A 15,812-nucleotide genomic window follows, 5' to 3' on the forward strand; every position below is an offset into this window, starting at 1 on the left:
GGAAGGGAAACCTTTGGAGGGATGAACGTACGGGAGGAGGGCTTCCTTTTGAGCCTAGCAGCTCTTGCTATGGCGGCCGGAGGAGGAAGTTTTGGCAACGGGAAACTTTGGACAGTCGGGGATTTCGGGCGTGCCTACTCCCACACGGTGGCGCTAGGGTGGCTCTCACTGGCGGGAAGCTGAGTCGGACGTCGACCGATCGGGACCGGTGCGGCAGTCTCAGGCGGCTGGACGGCGACGGACAGGCGGCCGGAGGTCCGGCGGGGAGAGGGCTCAGGAGAGAGAGCTCGGGAAAGGGGGAGAGAAAAGAAAGAAGAAGAAAAAGGATTTGGGCCTCTAACACCCGGTCCAACTCTTTAATACCACCCTAAAACACCCCACTGCATAACATAAAACATCCCAATAAAAATTACCTTTTACTAGCTAAAATTTACCATTTTTACCGTCATCACAATTTCTCCTACGAATAATTCCTCCGAAATAATTGTCCCTCAAAACCCCTCTAGGGACCAAATAAACTATAAATTCATTGATGGAGACGGTAAAATTCTTATTATAACCAAGCTAGTAAATAAGGTAAAAATTTACGGGTTGGGACGTGACAGTGAGAATCTACATGTACATGGTAATTGCCCTTTGCTTTGGGATTTCTTTTACTGTGCATATTTTTATGAAATATCTTTGTCCTAACAGACTTTACATTGTCGTTTAAGAAATGCTAATTAAACTACTTGTGGAAAGTTGTTTTCATAATTTTACCATGCTCGAGCCTTATTGGCTTAATAGAGGAACAAATTGGTACTCAAGTTATGTAGAGTCCAATGAATTAAAGTCCAGTTATGATGGTTCAACCATCTGTAAAATAGAGTAAGAAGAAGATATATTAGTGTCACAGTCTCAATAGACATCCATTAGTACTATAATATTCTAAGATGTAGAATCTTCGTTTCAAATGTGAAATTTCGTCATCACAATCAAATTTACTGTTTAATAATTATAAACATGCATAAATATGGCTAACGGTAAAAAAATCATGTTCATACATGAGAAAACCTTGACTTGTGTAAACGTTGAATTGGGGCAGTAGGAAACTAGAAACCCCAATAAGGATTCCCTTAACCCACCAATATTACACAGTGCATAACATAATCAGGTTACCAAAAACATGTATCCTATATTAGATGGTATCTACTCCCAACAACCTATTACCCTTCCATCCTATACTCCGCATAAAAAACAAGCAGGGAGACCAAGTCTCTCTTTTTTCGTTTTTTGATCAATAGTCTCTTATGTATAATAAGTAGCAAAGTGACACAGAAACCAAATCTAAGAGCTATTCCTCGAAGAAATCAAGAAAGACCCCAACACACAAATCAGATATCTGGGTTCTGTTTGCTAGTGTAGCAAACTTGATATCTCCACACAAGGACATGCTTCAGGTAAAATGATATTCAACTCATTTCTGGAAGCCAGGATAACTTCAACACAGTTGGCCACTTCACAATAAATTCATATCTTTCAACAGTAGGCGATATAAAACAAATAAGCAGAGATAAACATGAGAAAAAACAGATGAGTCTTTATATATGCTAGCCAAACCTCAGCTCTGCCTGAGATTGACAGTAACCAAAAACATAATCAAGACCTATCCAGAAATTATACAATTGCACTAATTCATGACTTCTTCTATCGTGACAAACCGGCCCTTCTCTATGGAAAGCTGTGCTGCAACTCCAATGGCAACGGAAACTAACCCATCATGCAAATCAACAGCAGGACCTTGTTTAGCCCTGATTGCAGATAAGAAGTGCATGTGTTCCAAATAGCTAGATCCATGATGCAGCCCATCATATCTGAAAACAGTTTGATTTATCAGTATTGCATTAAAGCATGGGTGAAAGTTCCCGGCAGTGAATTGAGAAATGGCAGAGGGGCTATTGAGAGAACATGAAACAGTTGATACCAAGAATGAAATGAATCATACTTTATCTGATCATTATCAGCTTTTAAAGTCTTGACACCATCTCTCCCAGCTACTCGAGTACCATAACGTACAATACTCTCAGGAACAAAGGCTTCTCCCTGTTAGAAACTTGTTATTTGAATCAAGTGAAACTAAAAGCCCCTGGTAAGGTCAGAGAAACTGGAACTAATGTTTGTACAACAAAGAGCTAATGGTGGATATGTGACGTTGCTTTATCCACCAAAGATTCATGTACAATGAAACGGTCACCACCTATAATGCAGAGGGCATCCTAGAGGGAAAGAGAAAGAAAGAGAACTACCTTTCCGATGTCACCAACAACAGATATCTCTTGCTCATTTTTACTCCCTTCAGCAAACATACAAAGGTCAAGCATCCCACGAGAACCATTATCAAATTCGACAATAACATACGCATTGTCAATTATATCTGGTACCTAAACGAAAAAGAGACCACAATGTAAATATTAAATATCTACTGCACCGTACTTCCATAGTATAAAACAATTCACAATGGTTTTAATTTATAAGTTTCACATGGAGCAGACCTCGTATAGAATGTAAAATTCACTCAAACAAACAAACAAACAAACAAACAAACAAAAAGTATCTGATTTGCAAGCATGATAGATTGATAGCAGTCCTTCAGCCAAAGACAGGATTGCTCCATTTGACTTAAAACCTCTCCTAAATAGTGAACTGTATTATTTACATAGATTAAGTAAAACAAAAACAAGAATTGATCAGCATTTAGCAATTATGGATCAGGCCCAGTTTCAATGGCTAAACTAAAAACACACTTGGTTTGATTTCCCTTATATGTATGATGCTCAGTCCTGAACAGGGCTATAATAAAAGGGACTGCTTATGTTTTAAATACTTGAAGGATTGTAGTACTTCAGAAACACGCTGATAGTTGATAGTATATAGCATATCCTGTCACTTATTTTTAATTTCAACAAAATAAAATTACCTTTCCATCATATATTTCATCTTTGTGGTTAACATCAATGGCTCCAGAAGCCATCACACGAAGAGGATTAGCTCCAGCAAACAGCCTCATTAAATCAAAGAAGTGGCAGCACTTCTCTACCAGTGTTCCCCCAGAGTTTACATTAAACCGATTCCAATTGTTGACCTATTAGAAACATGAATGGTTCTTTTAAATGTAATATCACCTACATGACAACTGAAAGTTCAGTTGCATGACATACCTTAATTAAGAAAGGAAACCTGTGTTCTCGGATTGCCACCATTTTGACCTGCCCAAGACTTCCACCCTTCACTAAGTTTATCAGTTTAGCAACAGGTGGCATGTATCTATACTCCAGTCCAACTTGTACCAAAATATCCTGCCTCTTTGTAGCGGCTTTAATAACCTGATCCATATTCACTATATGATAGAAATCAATAGATACATATAATACAAAAATCAAAATACAAAACAAAGACGGTAACGTGAATGAAAAACATAAAAAAAAAAAAGACGGTAACGTGAATAAAAAGCATTGCATTACTGAATTACTAATTTATTCTTTCTGTGTACATTTCTGAGTGGGTTCTTATGTAGACACCGGATATTTCAAAAGATCTGTGAACAGGTTGGATAATTATCTTAACTCTTTACTGTCTCTTTCCTCATACTTGGAGGAAGCTCATCTACAGACTACAGTTAGTCAGTGCAACCTCTACAAACTTAAATTGCAAGTCAATCAATGACTAACACTCGTTACACATTAGCATAGAAACAACAGAATACTGGGTCAGAATTGTCATGCCAGAATAGATAACACACATGAGATGTCACATTGGATAAAGATACGGCTAAATATTGCGCTAGTGAGCTTATAGCTAGGTCAGTTACATCACCAAACAGAGGGAATATCCTAAGTTCGTCATGTAGATAGCCATTTTCTTTTTCCTGGCATATATTAAGATTATATCTCCGTTGATATTGACCGATGTACGAAACTACTTCTAATTACAGGAAAACCAACAGTATCATTGCGGTTCTTTTTCATACAAGATGGTTGTTGTAGCTTGATTCAGTTTCAATATGACTAGATCAATAGAAACAAGGATTTTAAAAGAGAACTTGGCAGCAGGACTGCTTTGTATATTTCTTTTCCTTTTTCTTTTGGAAGGATTTAGATAGTGGGCGTTTTGCATATACTCAGAGCAATTTAATATGCAGGTTGGCCCTTTTCAGTAAAAAAAAAAAAAAGTAGGGCTAGTGAGCTTAGAAATCAACAACATGGAAAAATGGATCCCTGGCTTCTTCAGAGTATTGTTCTTTCTGTGTAAGTTTACTGCATTCATCCCTTATGTTATGAGGCTTTTAGAACACAACAAACCAAAGTTCATACCGATTTCCTCTATCTAATCACCCGGAACAACAAAAACATCACCCAAACATTCTATTCAAACCAACTCGATTCATACAACTAGATGAGAGTGGAATCAACAGTTCTGGCCATTGACTAACCTCTTTGCAGTGAGCTACGGTGGTACACAACGGCTTCTCCACCAGTACATGGTGGGGTTTGGGGTGGTTAATTATATCCATTAGAATATGATGATGGGTCATATTTGGAGTTGACACAACCACCACATCACAGAGAAGACTATCCAATAGCTCCTTATGCCCTGACAAAAACCTTTATAACCCACAAAACTAAATCACTCATGGCACTTGACCACTTCAAATCAGCACCAGCAACAAAGAAAGGTAAACATTTTGAATACCCTCAATTGATAACATTGAACTTAATCATCTAATTCCACACCCATGATTTAGAGTAATCATCTAACTCAAAACCGAGTGGAACAAAGATTAGATCATACCTTTATAGGCCAATTGTAAGAGTGAGCCAAGTCCAAGGCCAGCTTTTGGGAAGGAACATGAGGGTCAGCTATGGCTACCACGGCCACACCTTCAGAGCGAAGATGGTATAGATTGATGAGGTGCTCTCGACCCATCATACCCACACCTACAATCCCATACTTGACTGTACCACAAGCAGCAGCAGCAGCAGCTGCCATAGCTGAGACTTTCTTCTTCTCTCTCTCAGTCCAAGAATGTGTTTGGTTTGGATGTTATTTGGCTGACTTGTTACACTTGTCGTCACTCTTTTTTACACTTGTTTTTGTACACTTTTTTTTTACGCTACTATTTGTTGAGTTAGGGGACTAATCGATTGGGTGTGGTTTAATCATAATCATATAAAGCCAATTTTCGATTGGATTTTTTTGTTTCCTTTAATCATATATTCCACCAAATGAACTAATGAAGACAGCTGATAGTTTTAGCTTTGATTTGGTGAAGCAGCAAATATAGTAAATGTAGCATCATTTGTTCCTAAGTAACTTAGGATTCTGGGTTTCTTGGTTTTCTGATCTTGTTATTGTTCTGCTTTTGCTTGGGTCTCTAATAGAACATGGAGTTGAAGGTCAGTTAGCTCAAATAGTTGTTTAGTTAGCAGAAAGTCCACATTTTAAAGTTGTGATTTGTGGAAGGATGGAGTGTCATTGAGTGTTGAAGTTGAGAAAGAAATTTGATTTCTTTTGTTGTGCAGGTGGTCAAAGTAAGGAGATTACCTCCAGCTGCATGGCAATCTTTTGTACTGAAATCACATCTATCATTTTGTAATGAGATAATAGTTCATACATATATTGCATTTTCTATAACCAAGTAGACGCAATCTTCCATTTAGCTTCATTTTATTACGCCTAGCTTTCATTTCATTCCAGCATAGGTAAGCTATTTCCATTAACCACTATATCCGACTAAAAACTTCTTAAAAATAAAACAAAAACTATTACAAACTCATATTAAAAAAAAGTTTAAAAAATTAAAAAAATAAAATAAAACTATTACAAACTTTCTAGCCCGCAACATCACGCGGGTTGTTTTTCTAACTCATTTCTTTATTTGCCTCATGTTTTTAAGTTTTTGTACACAATCACCACTACGACTTTACGAGGCTAACCATGAGGCGTAAACTCCCTTGTAGCTCGTTGGAAATTTGCTTAGAAAGTGTTGGGTGGCAAATTTGAGTCCAATTTTCAGCAAATTATAGGGTTCTGACCGTAGCACCACTAGTAGTCTATTATTTAAAAGTTGCAAATTGTACTTAAGGTTCATGCTACATGTATCGATCCATTGTCTTAGCATGAAATAATGACTTTAGGCTCAAGCTACCCGTTATACTTTGTTGTCTTTTAACGGCGTTGCAGCTAATCCTGTTAGTAGTTTGTCTATGTGCCTTAAGGGATCCCATTTGCCTAACTTTCATGTGCAAAAAAATTTAAAACAAAATAATGACCAACGGTCTAACACCGAGTTAATGATTGTTTGATCTTCAAATGAACTCATACGTACAAGAATACTAATGTAAATAGGATACAACTCCTTTCAATATCATATGAGTGTGAAATTGTTTTCCACCTGAATTGGAATCAGAGGAAAGCCAAGAAAATCAAACTGAAACTCTAGTTATTCTACTCAAATAGACGTACATATCATATATCGTTTGAAGCGACTATAATTGTTGTGTTCATATTAATTACAGCTTGCTCTTTTGCCATTGAACTCAGCACAAACTTTGATCTTAAATCCTTGATCGCAACGATCGTGGTCGGGCGAAACGAAGTAGTTCTTTCCTTCTTTTAATACAATATTGTCATTTCCCGAGTTGAAATCTTTGTAGTTAGGACACAAAAAATTGTCACATTTTGCGTAACAAATATCCGGATATTCCTTATATTTGATTTCATCATCCCACCATCGTACAGAAGCATTTGCATTGTTGTGCTTGAAAACTGTTGTGCACAATACAAACAAAAACACACACATGAATACTTCAGTGAACAACTTCGTCAATTAGATCAATGTGTAAAGACTGTATAACAATGTCTTACCCAAGATATCTCCGGGGGTGAAGGTCTTGCCGTTTGGCCAGTCAGATAAGCCGGGATAGGGGCTCCAGCCTTTGTCATCCCCGACCAAGAATTCTTTCCCTTGAATTTCTTGGCATTGGAGCAATAAAGAGGCCAAAATTAGCCCAAATCCAAGTAGCAGAGTGTTTCTATGAGACATTTTTGTGTCTTTAACCTTCAACTTTCTTCTAGATATTGGAAGGGAGTAGTGCCAAAAACCACAAGCAAGTCAATTCAATTTATACATGACTTGATCGATGATAATTAATTGAGTGTATGCATGCCTTTTGAGAAACGAATTTGAACATAAATGGTAGTTAAAACTTAAAATCAAATCGAAGAAAATTTATTTTTGGAGTTTTGACATGTGAATTTTGAGATTATGTTATAGGTGTGGGTGAGACAGAAATCATGTTAGAATACTTCCTCTTCTTTTTCACCAAGAATAAATTGAGATTTAACTCCAATTAACATTGATGAGATTCGAATCTGAGTACTTGTGGGGGTTCCGCCAACGTACTGATCCTTATTAGAAGAAAAAAAAAATCAAAATTGGAGTATCAACACAAACTTTTCCGTTTGGGGATATATGGGCGGAGGGATTGGGAGGATACATTTTTTCCGTAACTTTTCCTTTCCTAAAATAAAACTTGTTCATTTCTTGTTTTTTTTTTATATACGAAAAATAAATTACAAAATAGAATCTCGAGTACAACCTGACGGTCTTAACCCCAAGCGGTCAAATAATAAAGCATTTCCAATCTGAAGAGGACAAGATCCTTCCAAGTCAATATGCATGTTGCTTGTGTGATCTAAGTTTGCAAGGGCATCCGCCGAGAAGTTAGCTTCTCGAAAAACATGTTGAAAACAACAACTCTCAAAATATTTGCATATTTGCTTAATGTCTTGAACCATTTTCTTGAGTCTCCCAGGGGTAGCACAAGTGCCCTTAATGCAATCAATCACCAACTTTGAGTCTTCTTCTACCATTATCTTGATGTGCTTATCTCTTGCTTTTAGAAGTCCTTCCCTTAAAGCAGCAACTTCAACTGTTGGAACACTTGAGGAACCAACTCTTTTTGCACCAGCAACTACAAACTGACCATTATCATCTATGATAATATAGCCAGTAGCAGCCGAGTTCATATGGTTAACAGAGACATCAAAGTTTAATTTGCAAAAATTCGAGAGTGGTGAATGTCATTTAATTATGCTAAACACGTAGAGTGGATCAATTCCCTCTATGAAGCTATCATATATACGAACTAGACGAGGCCCAACATTACAAGATTGTATTTCTCGCAATTCTAGTGTTTCTTAAAGTTTTAATTCATGAAATTCGTATCCTGATTCAACAGTTTGTTTCTATTTCTGTTAAGCATGTTTAAAGGGAGACCAATTTCGTTGCTGACTTATGGCAATATAAATATCGAGTTGAAGTAGACAGTTGGTTGCATTCCTTTCCTCTTATTTTACAAATGCTCTTTATTTTGAGTCTTTGTCTTGTTGTGGCTGCAACCGTGGTTTTAGTTTGTAGTTGTCTTATTTTTCATCGAAAAAAAAAAATAGTGTACAAGATTGCAAATGAACAATTTTGGAAGAAACGGCCCAAACAATAAGGTGGAGTGCTCCATTATATCTTTTAGTGGCCTAAGTAATAGTCGCCGGTGGCGGTCGTAAACCATAAAACCTCACCAAAACCGCGCGGCGAAGGCAGTAAAAAACCCTGTAAGCTAAGCTGAACCAAATTTTGAACAAGATGAAATTTAGGGCTGTACATGGAGTCCCCATATTCTCTCCCTCCACGCACCTCAATCACCTCCATAACCAGCGTCGCTGCTTCACTTCGCTTCTCAAGAAACTCCAAAAGACCACTCAGGTTCGCGCTTCCCTCAACAGCGCAAGTGGCAGTTCCAAAGGTCAGTCAATCTCAGTTCCTGCATTTCATTTCGATTTGTTTGTTGAAAAATTTGGTTTTGGATGATGAGAATTTAAAAAATTGAGGTGTTTATTGACTGCTGTGAGCTGTGTATGCAGGAAATGGTGATTGGTTTCTGTTGCCGGGCGCAACGGTGGCTACATTACTGATGCTGGGTGTTCTACACGGCCGGCGGATGTATGAGGACATGAAGGTAATCTGGATGAATCATGTGTTGAATAATGAGCTTGAGATGTGTTTTAAGTAAAAGGAATAGATTATTGAACTAATTTATTTCTTATGTGATTTATGTTTCGCGAAAAGAAAGTGTATGTAGTAAATGGATCACAACTTTTAAGCTTACGAGTGCTTATTGTTCATGTTTTGGATAACTTTTGCTAGTTGATTGATAGGTCGGGGAGGCGCATGAGAAGGGAATTGAATTTGAGTTCCAGCCTGATGCAAAAGTAATATATCGTTACCATCCCTGATGTTTTTGCAATTTTCTTGATTTCACTTATAGCTGCTATGTTTTTGTTGCGAATAAGGATCTTCATTTCTATCTCTGACTTTACCTTTTTTTGTTGCAATGGCAACATTAGTCTGCATTCTTAAGGTTACTGCCTCTGCGCTCCATTTCAAGATGTTGGGGGGTGTTGACAAGTGTGGTAAGATCTTCTTGTTTCTTGATCTAGGTTTCCTATTTTCGAGCTACATGTTTTGTTTATTTGAATTCTCTATTTAGAAGAAATAATTTGTGTTGTACTGTCTTAATTCTTTTTATGATATTATAATATACCCACTATAATATTTCCAGGAAATTCCAGTCTCACTGCGTTCACGTGTTTATGGAGCCTGGGCTCGGGCATTCCATTCAAGTATGATTGTTTTACCTGTTTTGATGCATCGTTAATTGGATAATACTTTTGTTTCTATAGAATTTCATTTAATAGTTACATACAGATTTGCATGAAAAAGATACTGACATATATTAAAATAATTTGTTTGCATAAGACTTAGAAGAAGCAGCTCTGCCTCTGGAAGAATATGCAACATTACAAGATTTCTTTGTACGCACCTTGAAAGAAGGTTCCAGGCCTATTGACCCTGATCCCCAATGTCTGGTAACTGGTAACAACTTTTTGGACTTTTTATCTGTCCAATTTTTTCCTTATGAAGTATTTTCACTTTTCAAAATTACATGACTTTGTTTATGGGTAATAGGTTAGTCCTGTTGATGGTACTGTACTAAGATTTGGGGAGATTAAAGGAGCAGGTGCCATGATTGAGCAAGTCAAAGGGTTCTCTTATTCAGTCTTTTCTCTTCTTGGTGCAACCTCGTTTCTTCCTACGATAGCTAAAGGAGACATGCAAGATGAGAGTAGTGAACCAGAAAATGTTTCTGGGGAGAAGAGTAGGAAATCATGGTGGAGCATATCATTTGCATCTCCGAAAGTTTGGAACCCTTACTCATCACGGTATAGAGATTACACACACTAATAGCTCCATGTAGTTGACACATCACTGTGTATCATATCTGTGATATATCTATGTAAATTAGTGAATATGATGCAGAATATCAAATACATAACTTTTTATTGCAGTCCCATGAAAGGCCTTTTTTACTGTGTAATTTACTTGAAGCCCGGAGACTATCATCGTGTACATGCACCTGCTGATTGGAATATTCTTGCCCGCCGGCATTTTTCTGGTAAGCTCAAGGCTGAGGATCCTTTATGCTCAATACATCGGGAACAGTTCCTTACCTAGCATCATAAGAATAATTCAGATTGTGAATGAACTTGGCTCCCTGATTTTGATGTATGTCAATTATCAAAATCTTGATTTGCTATATACTATGCGCCATTCCTTTTTTTTTTTGTTGTTGTTGTTGTTTATGTTGTAGTAACATTCAGATTAATTGATGTTATATTGTGTATATTGAAGGTCGTCTATATCCTGTAAATGAACGTGCAACCAGAACAATCAGGAATCTTTACGTTGAGAATGAACGGGTAAGTAGTTACTTATTGGCCTCTTCACAGTTACCTATTTAAATTCGAAAGTTCATTTGTTGTATTATCAATTTCATTATTGGTACGTGAGATGCATTACTAGATGGAGCAACTAAATCCTCAAAAAAATCATTTATGGTATAATCACAGATTGAAGAACTAATCTCATGTGAAAACATGCAAAGACCATCTAACTGAAATGCACATGATGAATATAAAGAAGATAATAAGGGCCTGTATGAGGTTAGCTAAAGTGGTTGCTACATTGAATGTATAAAAAAGGAAGTTGGCAAGGTGTCGCATTTTACCAATAGAAACATAAGTACCTTGGTAGTTGCAATATATGGCATTTTGCTGAACCCTTTTAGTGCATTGTAGTGTTCCGCAGTTCTCCAATTGTCAGATAGTTTGAATATGTCAATTTTCTTTGCTCTGGCCTTTTAGCTTTCCTATCTTTTTCAGGCTAGAATGTCAGTGTCCTGATTTTTTTGACTACATTGTTTTCTTTGTTATTTTTTCATGTCATCAGGTTGTTCTGGAAGGTCTATGGCAAGAAGGATTTATGGCACTTGCTGCTGTTGGTGCAACAAATATTGGATCAATTGAGGTAAAGTTAGCTCTTTGCAGTCATGAGTTGATTACATAAAGTTTATAAACGTAGAAACACTTGGACTAAATATTTCCTCTATTGATACTTATATAAAAGCTGGACAGTTAAGCTCAAAAGGTTGAAAATTGAGGCTAGATTTTAGGACACAATCAAATAATGGCATGGAACGGCTGGATAATAATTTCTTCAAGAATTAATTTAATGGATCAGTTCATGAGGTAACCAAGATTGTAGACTGTACAAGTGAGTATATCAACCCACTCAAGCAATCAGGCCTGAGAAGGAAAAAGAAAAACAAATGTTGTTAATTCATGAGTTTTGCCAACCACAACCGCAGATTGTGTTGGCTGTAATTGCAGCACCACTTGCTCTGAAATTCTTGCTTTATTATTGACTATTTCTGAATTTGGACTTGCAGCTTTCAATTGAACCTGAACTTCGGACAAACCAGGCAAAAAAGAAGTTCCTGCACTCCGAGCGTCCAGAAGAACGGTTGTATGAACCTGATGGTGTTGGTAGGACGCTCAAGAAAGGCGATGAGGTTAGAACAATGTCTTCCTGAAGTTGTATGGTTGACTTGGTTTTAGTTGTCTCATCCAAGATATTAACAAAACAAAACTGCTAGGGGAATTTAAAACCAGTATAAAGCCATACAACCTTCCTTTTTTACTTGATGCTTCCATAATTCCGCTTCCTTGAACTACTCCCGTTGGTTTTCAACTTTGCTGTGTTATTTTCTGCTTATTCATGGTTCTTATGTTGTTTTTTTTTTAACTTCAGGTAGCTGCATTCAACATGGGGTCAACGGTTGTGCTTGTTTTCCAGGCACCCTTATCACGTTCACCAGAAAATGGGGAGTCCTCATCAGATTTCAAGTTTTTGGTCCAACGTGGGGATAGAGTCCGTGCAGGAGAAGCCCTAGGGAGGTGCCAAGATGAGTAAGGCACTAGTGGTCTTATCATACGATGTGTTCATTATTCAATCTCTTGGCCACCATGATGCTTTTGCAGATTTTACTTTTTCAAACGCCATTTAAATAGCTGCATTCATGTAAATGTATATTGTATGAGAAATTCAGAGTACATATTAGCGTAACTCTTCCCTTTGCAGGTTTATGTTTCTCCAGATGCCATTTAAATTGCTCTATTCTAAACTTGGTGTTCATAGAGTTAGATAACGATGCAACACAAAATAAGCCATAGTAAAAGTCTAAAAGATGCTGCTCCATAAATCAGCCATGATTTTCACCAAACAGATGCATAGTGAAGTGTGGGGAACAAATTCACCAAAACATAACCTGGAACAACTACAATACTCCTTTTAATTGATGCCTTGGAGGAAATGCAGTGTATCTCATACTTCAGGCACAATAAAATTACACTGTTGGATCACTGTTTACAAACCATTTCACATTCAAAAAAGCAGAATGCAGATCTTACAATGTGTTGATAACTCAACAAATGATTAAATCATCAACTCTTATCAGCATATCTTGCACCCAAATGAACAGAAACAAGGTGATAAAATATACAACTTCAAAAATGCATGTGGCAGTTCTTGGTTTCTCATTATGTTCATTCCCCAGAAAAGCACTTGCATGCAAAATAGTGCAGCAACTCGCAATAACTGGTCATTTGATAGACTGGAGTTGGATGAAAACAGTCATTACACCAGACACATGCAAAAATTTGTCCTCCCCCACCCAGGCAACTCAACTTGTTTTGGTAAATCTCTTCTAGCATGCAGACCAAAAGCAAGCATGCAGGAGATGACAGGAACTTACAGAAATGCTCAGTATCATGAAAGTTCTATATGTCGATAACTAGGTTTATAGAATACAAGTAATACCCATGAACACACCCGAACACAATCCTAAGCTAGTTTCCTAGTGAAACTCAGGGGTTAATCACACGCACTCAGCTTTATACTTGAACAACAAACAGTTCAAAAAGCACTACCACCAGATGTGCTCTTCCCAATCATAAACCAATTCAAACTAGAATGTAAAAGCAAACAAGAATACAGAAGGAACCTCAAAAACCAGTCCTGCCTTAACTAATCACATAATACCACACTAGAGATACAACTTCATATATGCAAGCAAATCTATATCTGATTCATTATACAGCTCAAAACAAAAACATTACCAAGAAATGCTCCACCCAACTTTATATCAATGACTCTTTCTGAAGCGAAACCAAGAACAGTATGAAAAAAAAATTTAAAAAAAATACATTCCAGTCAAGAGAAGAAGCATGTATACGATAAACAATATGAATCTAGCTGCATAACTAAATCCATCAGTAAAAATACAGAGTCGAACATTATTGTACAAAATCTAATCAGAATTCCACACGAAACCATATAACAGATAGAAATTTCAATAAATTTACATTTCTAAAGTAGTGATCCATCAATGCCTGCCCTGCTTTTCCACTTCTCAACACCAAAAAAAATGAAAATCCGGAGTCCTTCTTTCTGATCCCACACTACCTCTATATCAAAACTTTGTTCCTGAAATCACCACCACAAATCAGATTCAATTGGAATCCTAACCAGAAAACAGGGCCAAATTCGGAAATACAGAAAGTAAAGGGGTGAATAAAAAAATGAAAGACTCTCAAAGGGCACACCTACGTCTGTTTGGAGTAGGAAGAGGAGGAAGGAACGCGCTTGTTACGGAACATCATGTAACCGACGGGTAAGACTACTCCGATCATCATGATGGCCACTCCGATCAGGTATCTCAGTATGCTCGGCGGCTCCACCTCCACCAATCTCCTGAGCTGCACACGATCACATCCAATTGTTAAGGATTATATACATGTAGATCTGGATCCGTAATTATTAGAAACAGAGAAAGAGAGAGAGTTACAGGCATTGTTGGAGCTGTAGAGTTTCAGCTCTGGAGGGACTTTGACCGCGGCGGAAGGGGATGGGGTTTCCGGTGACGGAGAAGAAGAGGATCGGAGTTGAACCTCTATTTCAGAATTTTGGTCATCAGAAGAAGATGAAGAAGTCAGAGTAGCGAATTGGTCATTTTGCTAAAATCTGTTGCTTACTCTTTGGGTGAGTTGGGCCCACTAAAGCATACGAGCCCAATACCAAGTCATTGGCCCGATATCTCGATTACAAATCTACAACCAAATTCCTGAGATGTTTAATTTGCTGATGCATCCGCGAGAAAGTCTGTATTCCCTTGAAATCTAAAGGGATGTTTACTAACCTATAATGAAATTAAAAACGGTGTAATTGATTCTGAAATTGGTGAATTCCAGCATTTGTCAGATATTAGAATGGATGTGAGTCCCACTTACTTATCAAAAATCGATTCTTGACGACATGTAGGAATCAGAGCTTCAACAATGAGCACATTTGAATTTCTCAAATTTTCAAAGGTAGGAACCAGAGGATCACCATCAACGTTTTCAATGATAAAACCAACAACTATACAACGTACACCTTGATAATCCATTTTAATAAATTCTTCAAAAGTGTGCATTTGTTTTCATCCATTTGTGCCTCACATTCTCTTGAAAACACTTGGATTTAGTAGGCTTCACATACTTCATATGCCCCTAAACCTAATATCCCTCGGAAGTCCATATCCTTCGCACCATCTATTGCTTCATTTGCTTGTATATAATTAGGCAGCTGCACTCATCGCGTGTGGTGTAGTACCTTATCGCAGACTCGTTTCTAATTATCGTCTTAAATGTGCAAGTTTTTTGTTTTTTATTTTTGTCTTTTGTTTTGTTTTCCAAGAGTATGAAATCATCGTAATTTAATACCAATCATAAATCTTTACTTAAATGAATATTAGGATCTATAACATAAAATTTGAAGGAGATTTCGTCGTTTCCTACTTAAAATGACCATAGTATCGACCATTCATGTACAGGTACACAGGCCTGCTCACCTGCGGGACACTGTTTACGGGACAGAAAGGGACGAATCACTCACAGCCCTTGGATTTTAAGTGATTAAATCTTACGACCCTAATTTAAACCTATTAGATTCCAGTTCTGTAGTTCCTCCTTTACCAGCCTCTGCTACCCAAATCTCCAAGTTCTACATCTGTTTATCCCTTCATCTCACCATCCTATTTGTAATTTCATAAAGGTATTTATGCTATCCTCTCTCATCATTCGAAGTGATCTGTTACGGGTTCAAAACATGTAAACTAACTCCAAAAAAGCAAAGCAAACATAAGTAGGAAAACAAAGGAACCGTAGAGAAAATCAATTGCAATAGGAAAACAGAGTAAACTATCGAACCCATACTCTGACCCATAAACCGATTGAGTAGTAAAGAATGAAATAAATCTGAAAATAGAACTCTCATGAAG

The 15,812-nt window shown here is 37.3% G+C and overlaps 4 protein-coding genes and 1 non-coding gene across 7 annotated transcripts; 1 reads left to right on the forward strand and 4 right to left on the reverse strand.

The window, feature by feature from the left end:
- Nucleotides 1-1,434: 1,434 nt before the first annotated feature.
- LOC101299476 (1-carboxy-3-chloro-3,4-dihydroxycyclo hexa-1,5-diene dehydrogenase-like) lies at nt 1,435-5,106 on the reverse strand. 2 transcript variants are annotated; one of them, XM_004299376.1, is made up of 7 exons: nt 4,828-5,106; nt 4,469-4,640; nt 3,198-3,362; nt 2,957-3,121; nt 2,286-2,420; nt 1,985-2,082; nt 1,435-1,853 (listed from the first exon to the last, which is right to left on the reverse strand). In XM_004299376.1, exons 2-7 carry the CDS (start codon nt 4,568-4,570, stop codon nt 1,670-1,672), a joined length of 849 nt encoding a protein of 282 aa, XP_004299424.1. In that variant the 5' UTR covers nt 4,571-4,640; nt 4,828-5,106; the 3' UTR covers nt 1,435-1,669. The 2 variants fall into 2 exon arrangements, with proteins under 2 accessions (XP_004299424.1, XP_004299423.1); XM_004299375.1 differs by lacking the exons at nt 4,469-4,640; nt 4,828-5,106 and having other exon boundaries at nt 3,198-3,588.
- Nucleotides 5,107-6,544: 1,438 nt separating this feature from the next.
- LOC101297738 (chemocyanin-like) lies at nt 6,545-7,081 on the reverse strand. The gene is made up of 2 exons (XM_004301140.1): nt 6,904-7,081; nt 6,545-6,804 (listed from the first exon to the last, which is right to left on the reverse strand). Exons 1-2 carry the CDS (start codon nt 7,079-7,081, stop codon nt 6,545-6,547), a joined length of 438 nt encoding a protein of 145 aa, XP_004301188.1.
- A 530-nt stretch (nt 7,082-7,611) lies between these two features.
- On the reverse strand, nt 7,612-8,067 carry LOC101298028. Its single transcript, XM_004301141.1, has one exon. It carries the CDS (start codon nt 8,065-8,067, stop codon nt 7,612-7,614), a length of 456 nt encoding a protein of 151 aa, XP_004301189.1.
- Nucleotides 8,068-8,680: 613 nt separating this feature from the next.
- LOC101299959 (phosphatidylserine decarboxylase proenzyme 1, mitochondrial-like) lies at nt 8,681-12,583 on the forward strand. Its single transcript, XM_004299377.1, has 12 exons — nt 8,681-8,840; nt 8,959-9,053; nt 9,253-9,306; nt 9,442-9,507; nt 9,657-9,717; nt 9,854-9,963; nt 10,064-10,317; nt 10,444-10,550; nt 10,787-10,854; nt 11,384-11,461; nt 11,883-12,005; nt 12,245-12,583. The coding sequence occupies exons 1-12, from the start codon at nt 8,681-8,683 to the stop codon at nt 12,404-12,406; spliced, it is 1,338 nt and encodes a 445-aa protein (XP_004299425.1). The 3' UTR covers nt 12,407-12,583.
- Nucleotides 12,584-13,701: 1,118 nt separating this feature from the next.
- Nucleotides 13,702-14,493, reverse strand: LOC101300249. Of its 2 annotated transcripts, none has more exons than XR_184646.1 (3): nt 14,340-14,477; nt 14,098-14,250; nt 13,702-13,978 (listed from the first exon to the last, which is right to left on the reverse strand). It is a non-coding gene; the product is annotated as an uncharacterized LOC101300249 (transcript). The 2 variants fall into 2 exon arrangements; XR_184645.1 differs by having other exon boundaries at nt 13,707-13,978; nt 14,102-14,250; nt 14,340-14,493.
- Nucleotides 14,494-15,812: the final 1,319 nt, after the last annotated feature.

This window comes from Fragaria vesca, linkage group LG5 (genome assembly GCF_000184155.1).
Source record: "Fragaria vesca subsp. vesca linkage group LG5, FraVesHawaii_1.0, whole genome shotgun sequence".
Taxonomy (NCBI): domain Eukaryota; kingdom Viridiplantae; phylum Streptophyta; class Magnoliopsida; order Rosales; family Rosaceae; genus Fragaria; species Fragaria vesca.

Excerpts from the sequence above, each read along its gene's own strand:
- LOC101299476 (XM_004299375.1), bottom strand. The coding sequence starts at position 3,497 with ATGCAATGCTTTTTATTCACGTTACCGTCTTTTTTTTTTTTATGTTTT. Across the intron at positions 3,122-3,197 it reads GGTTTCCTTTCTTAATTAAG|GTCAACAATTGGAATCGGTT; the intron begins GTATGTCATGCA and ends TGTTTCTAATAG. Across the intron at positions 1,854-1,984 it reads GCTGATAATGATCAGATAAA|ATATGATGGGCTGCATCATG; the intron begins GTATGATTCATT and ends AACTGTTTTCAG.
- LOC101297738 (XM_004301140.1), bottom strand. The coding sequence starts at position 7,081 with ATGTCTCATAGAAACACTCTGCTACTTGGATTTGGGCTAATTTTGGCC. Across the intron at positions 6,805-6,903 it reads CACCCCCGGAGATATCTTGG|TTTTCAAGCACAACAATGCA; the intron begins GTAAGACATTGT and ends TGTGCACAACAG.
- LOC101299959 (XM_004299377.1), top strand. The coding sequence starts at position 8,681 with ATGAAATTTAGGGCTGTACATGGAGTCCCCATATTCTCTCCCTCCACG. Across the intron at positions 9,964-10,063 it reads ACCCTGATCCCCAATGTCTG|GTTAGTCCTGTTGATGGTAC; the intron begins GTAACTGGTAAC and ends TATGGGTAATAG. Across the intron at positions 10,855-11,383 it reads TTTACGTTGAGAATGAACGG|GTTGTTCTGGAAGGTCTATG; the intron begins GTAAGTAGTTAC and ends TCATGTCATCAG.
- LOC101298028 (XM_004301141.1), bottom strand. The coding sequence starts at position 8,067 with ATGAACTCGGCTGCTACTGGCTATATTATCATAGATGATAATGGTCAG.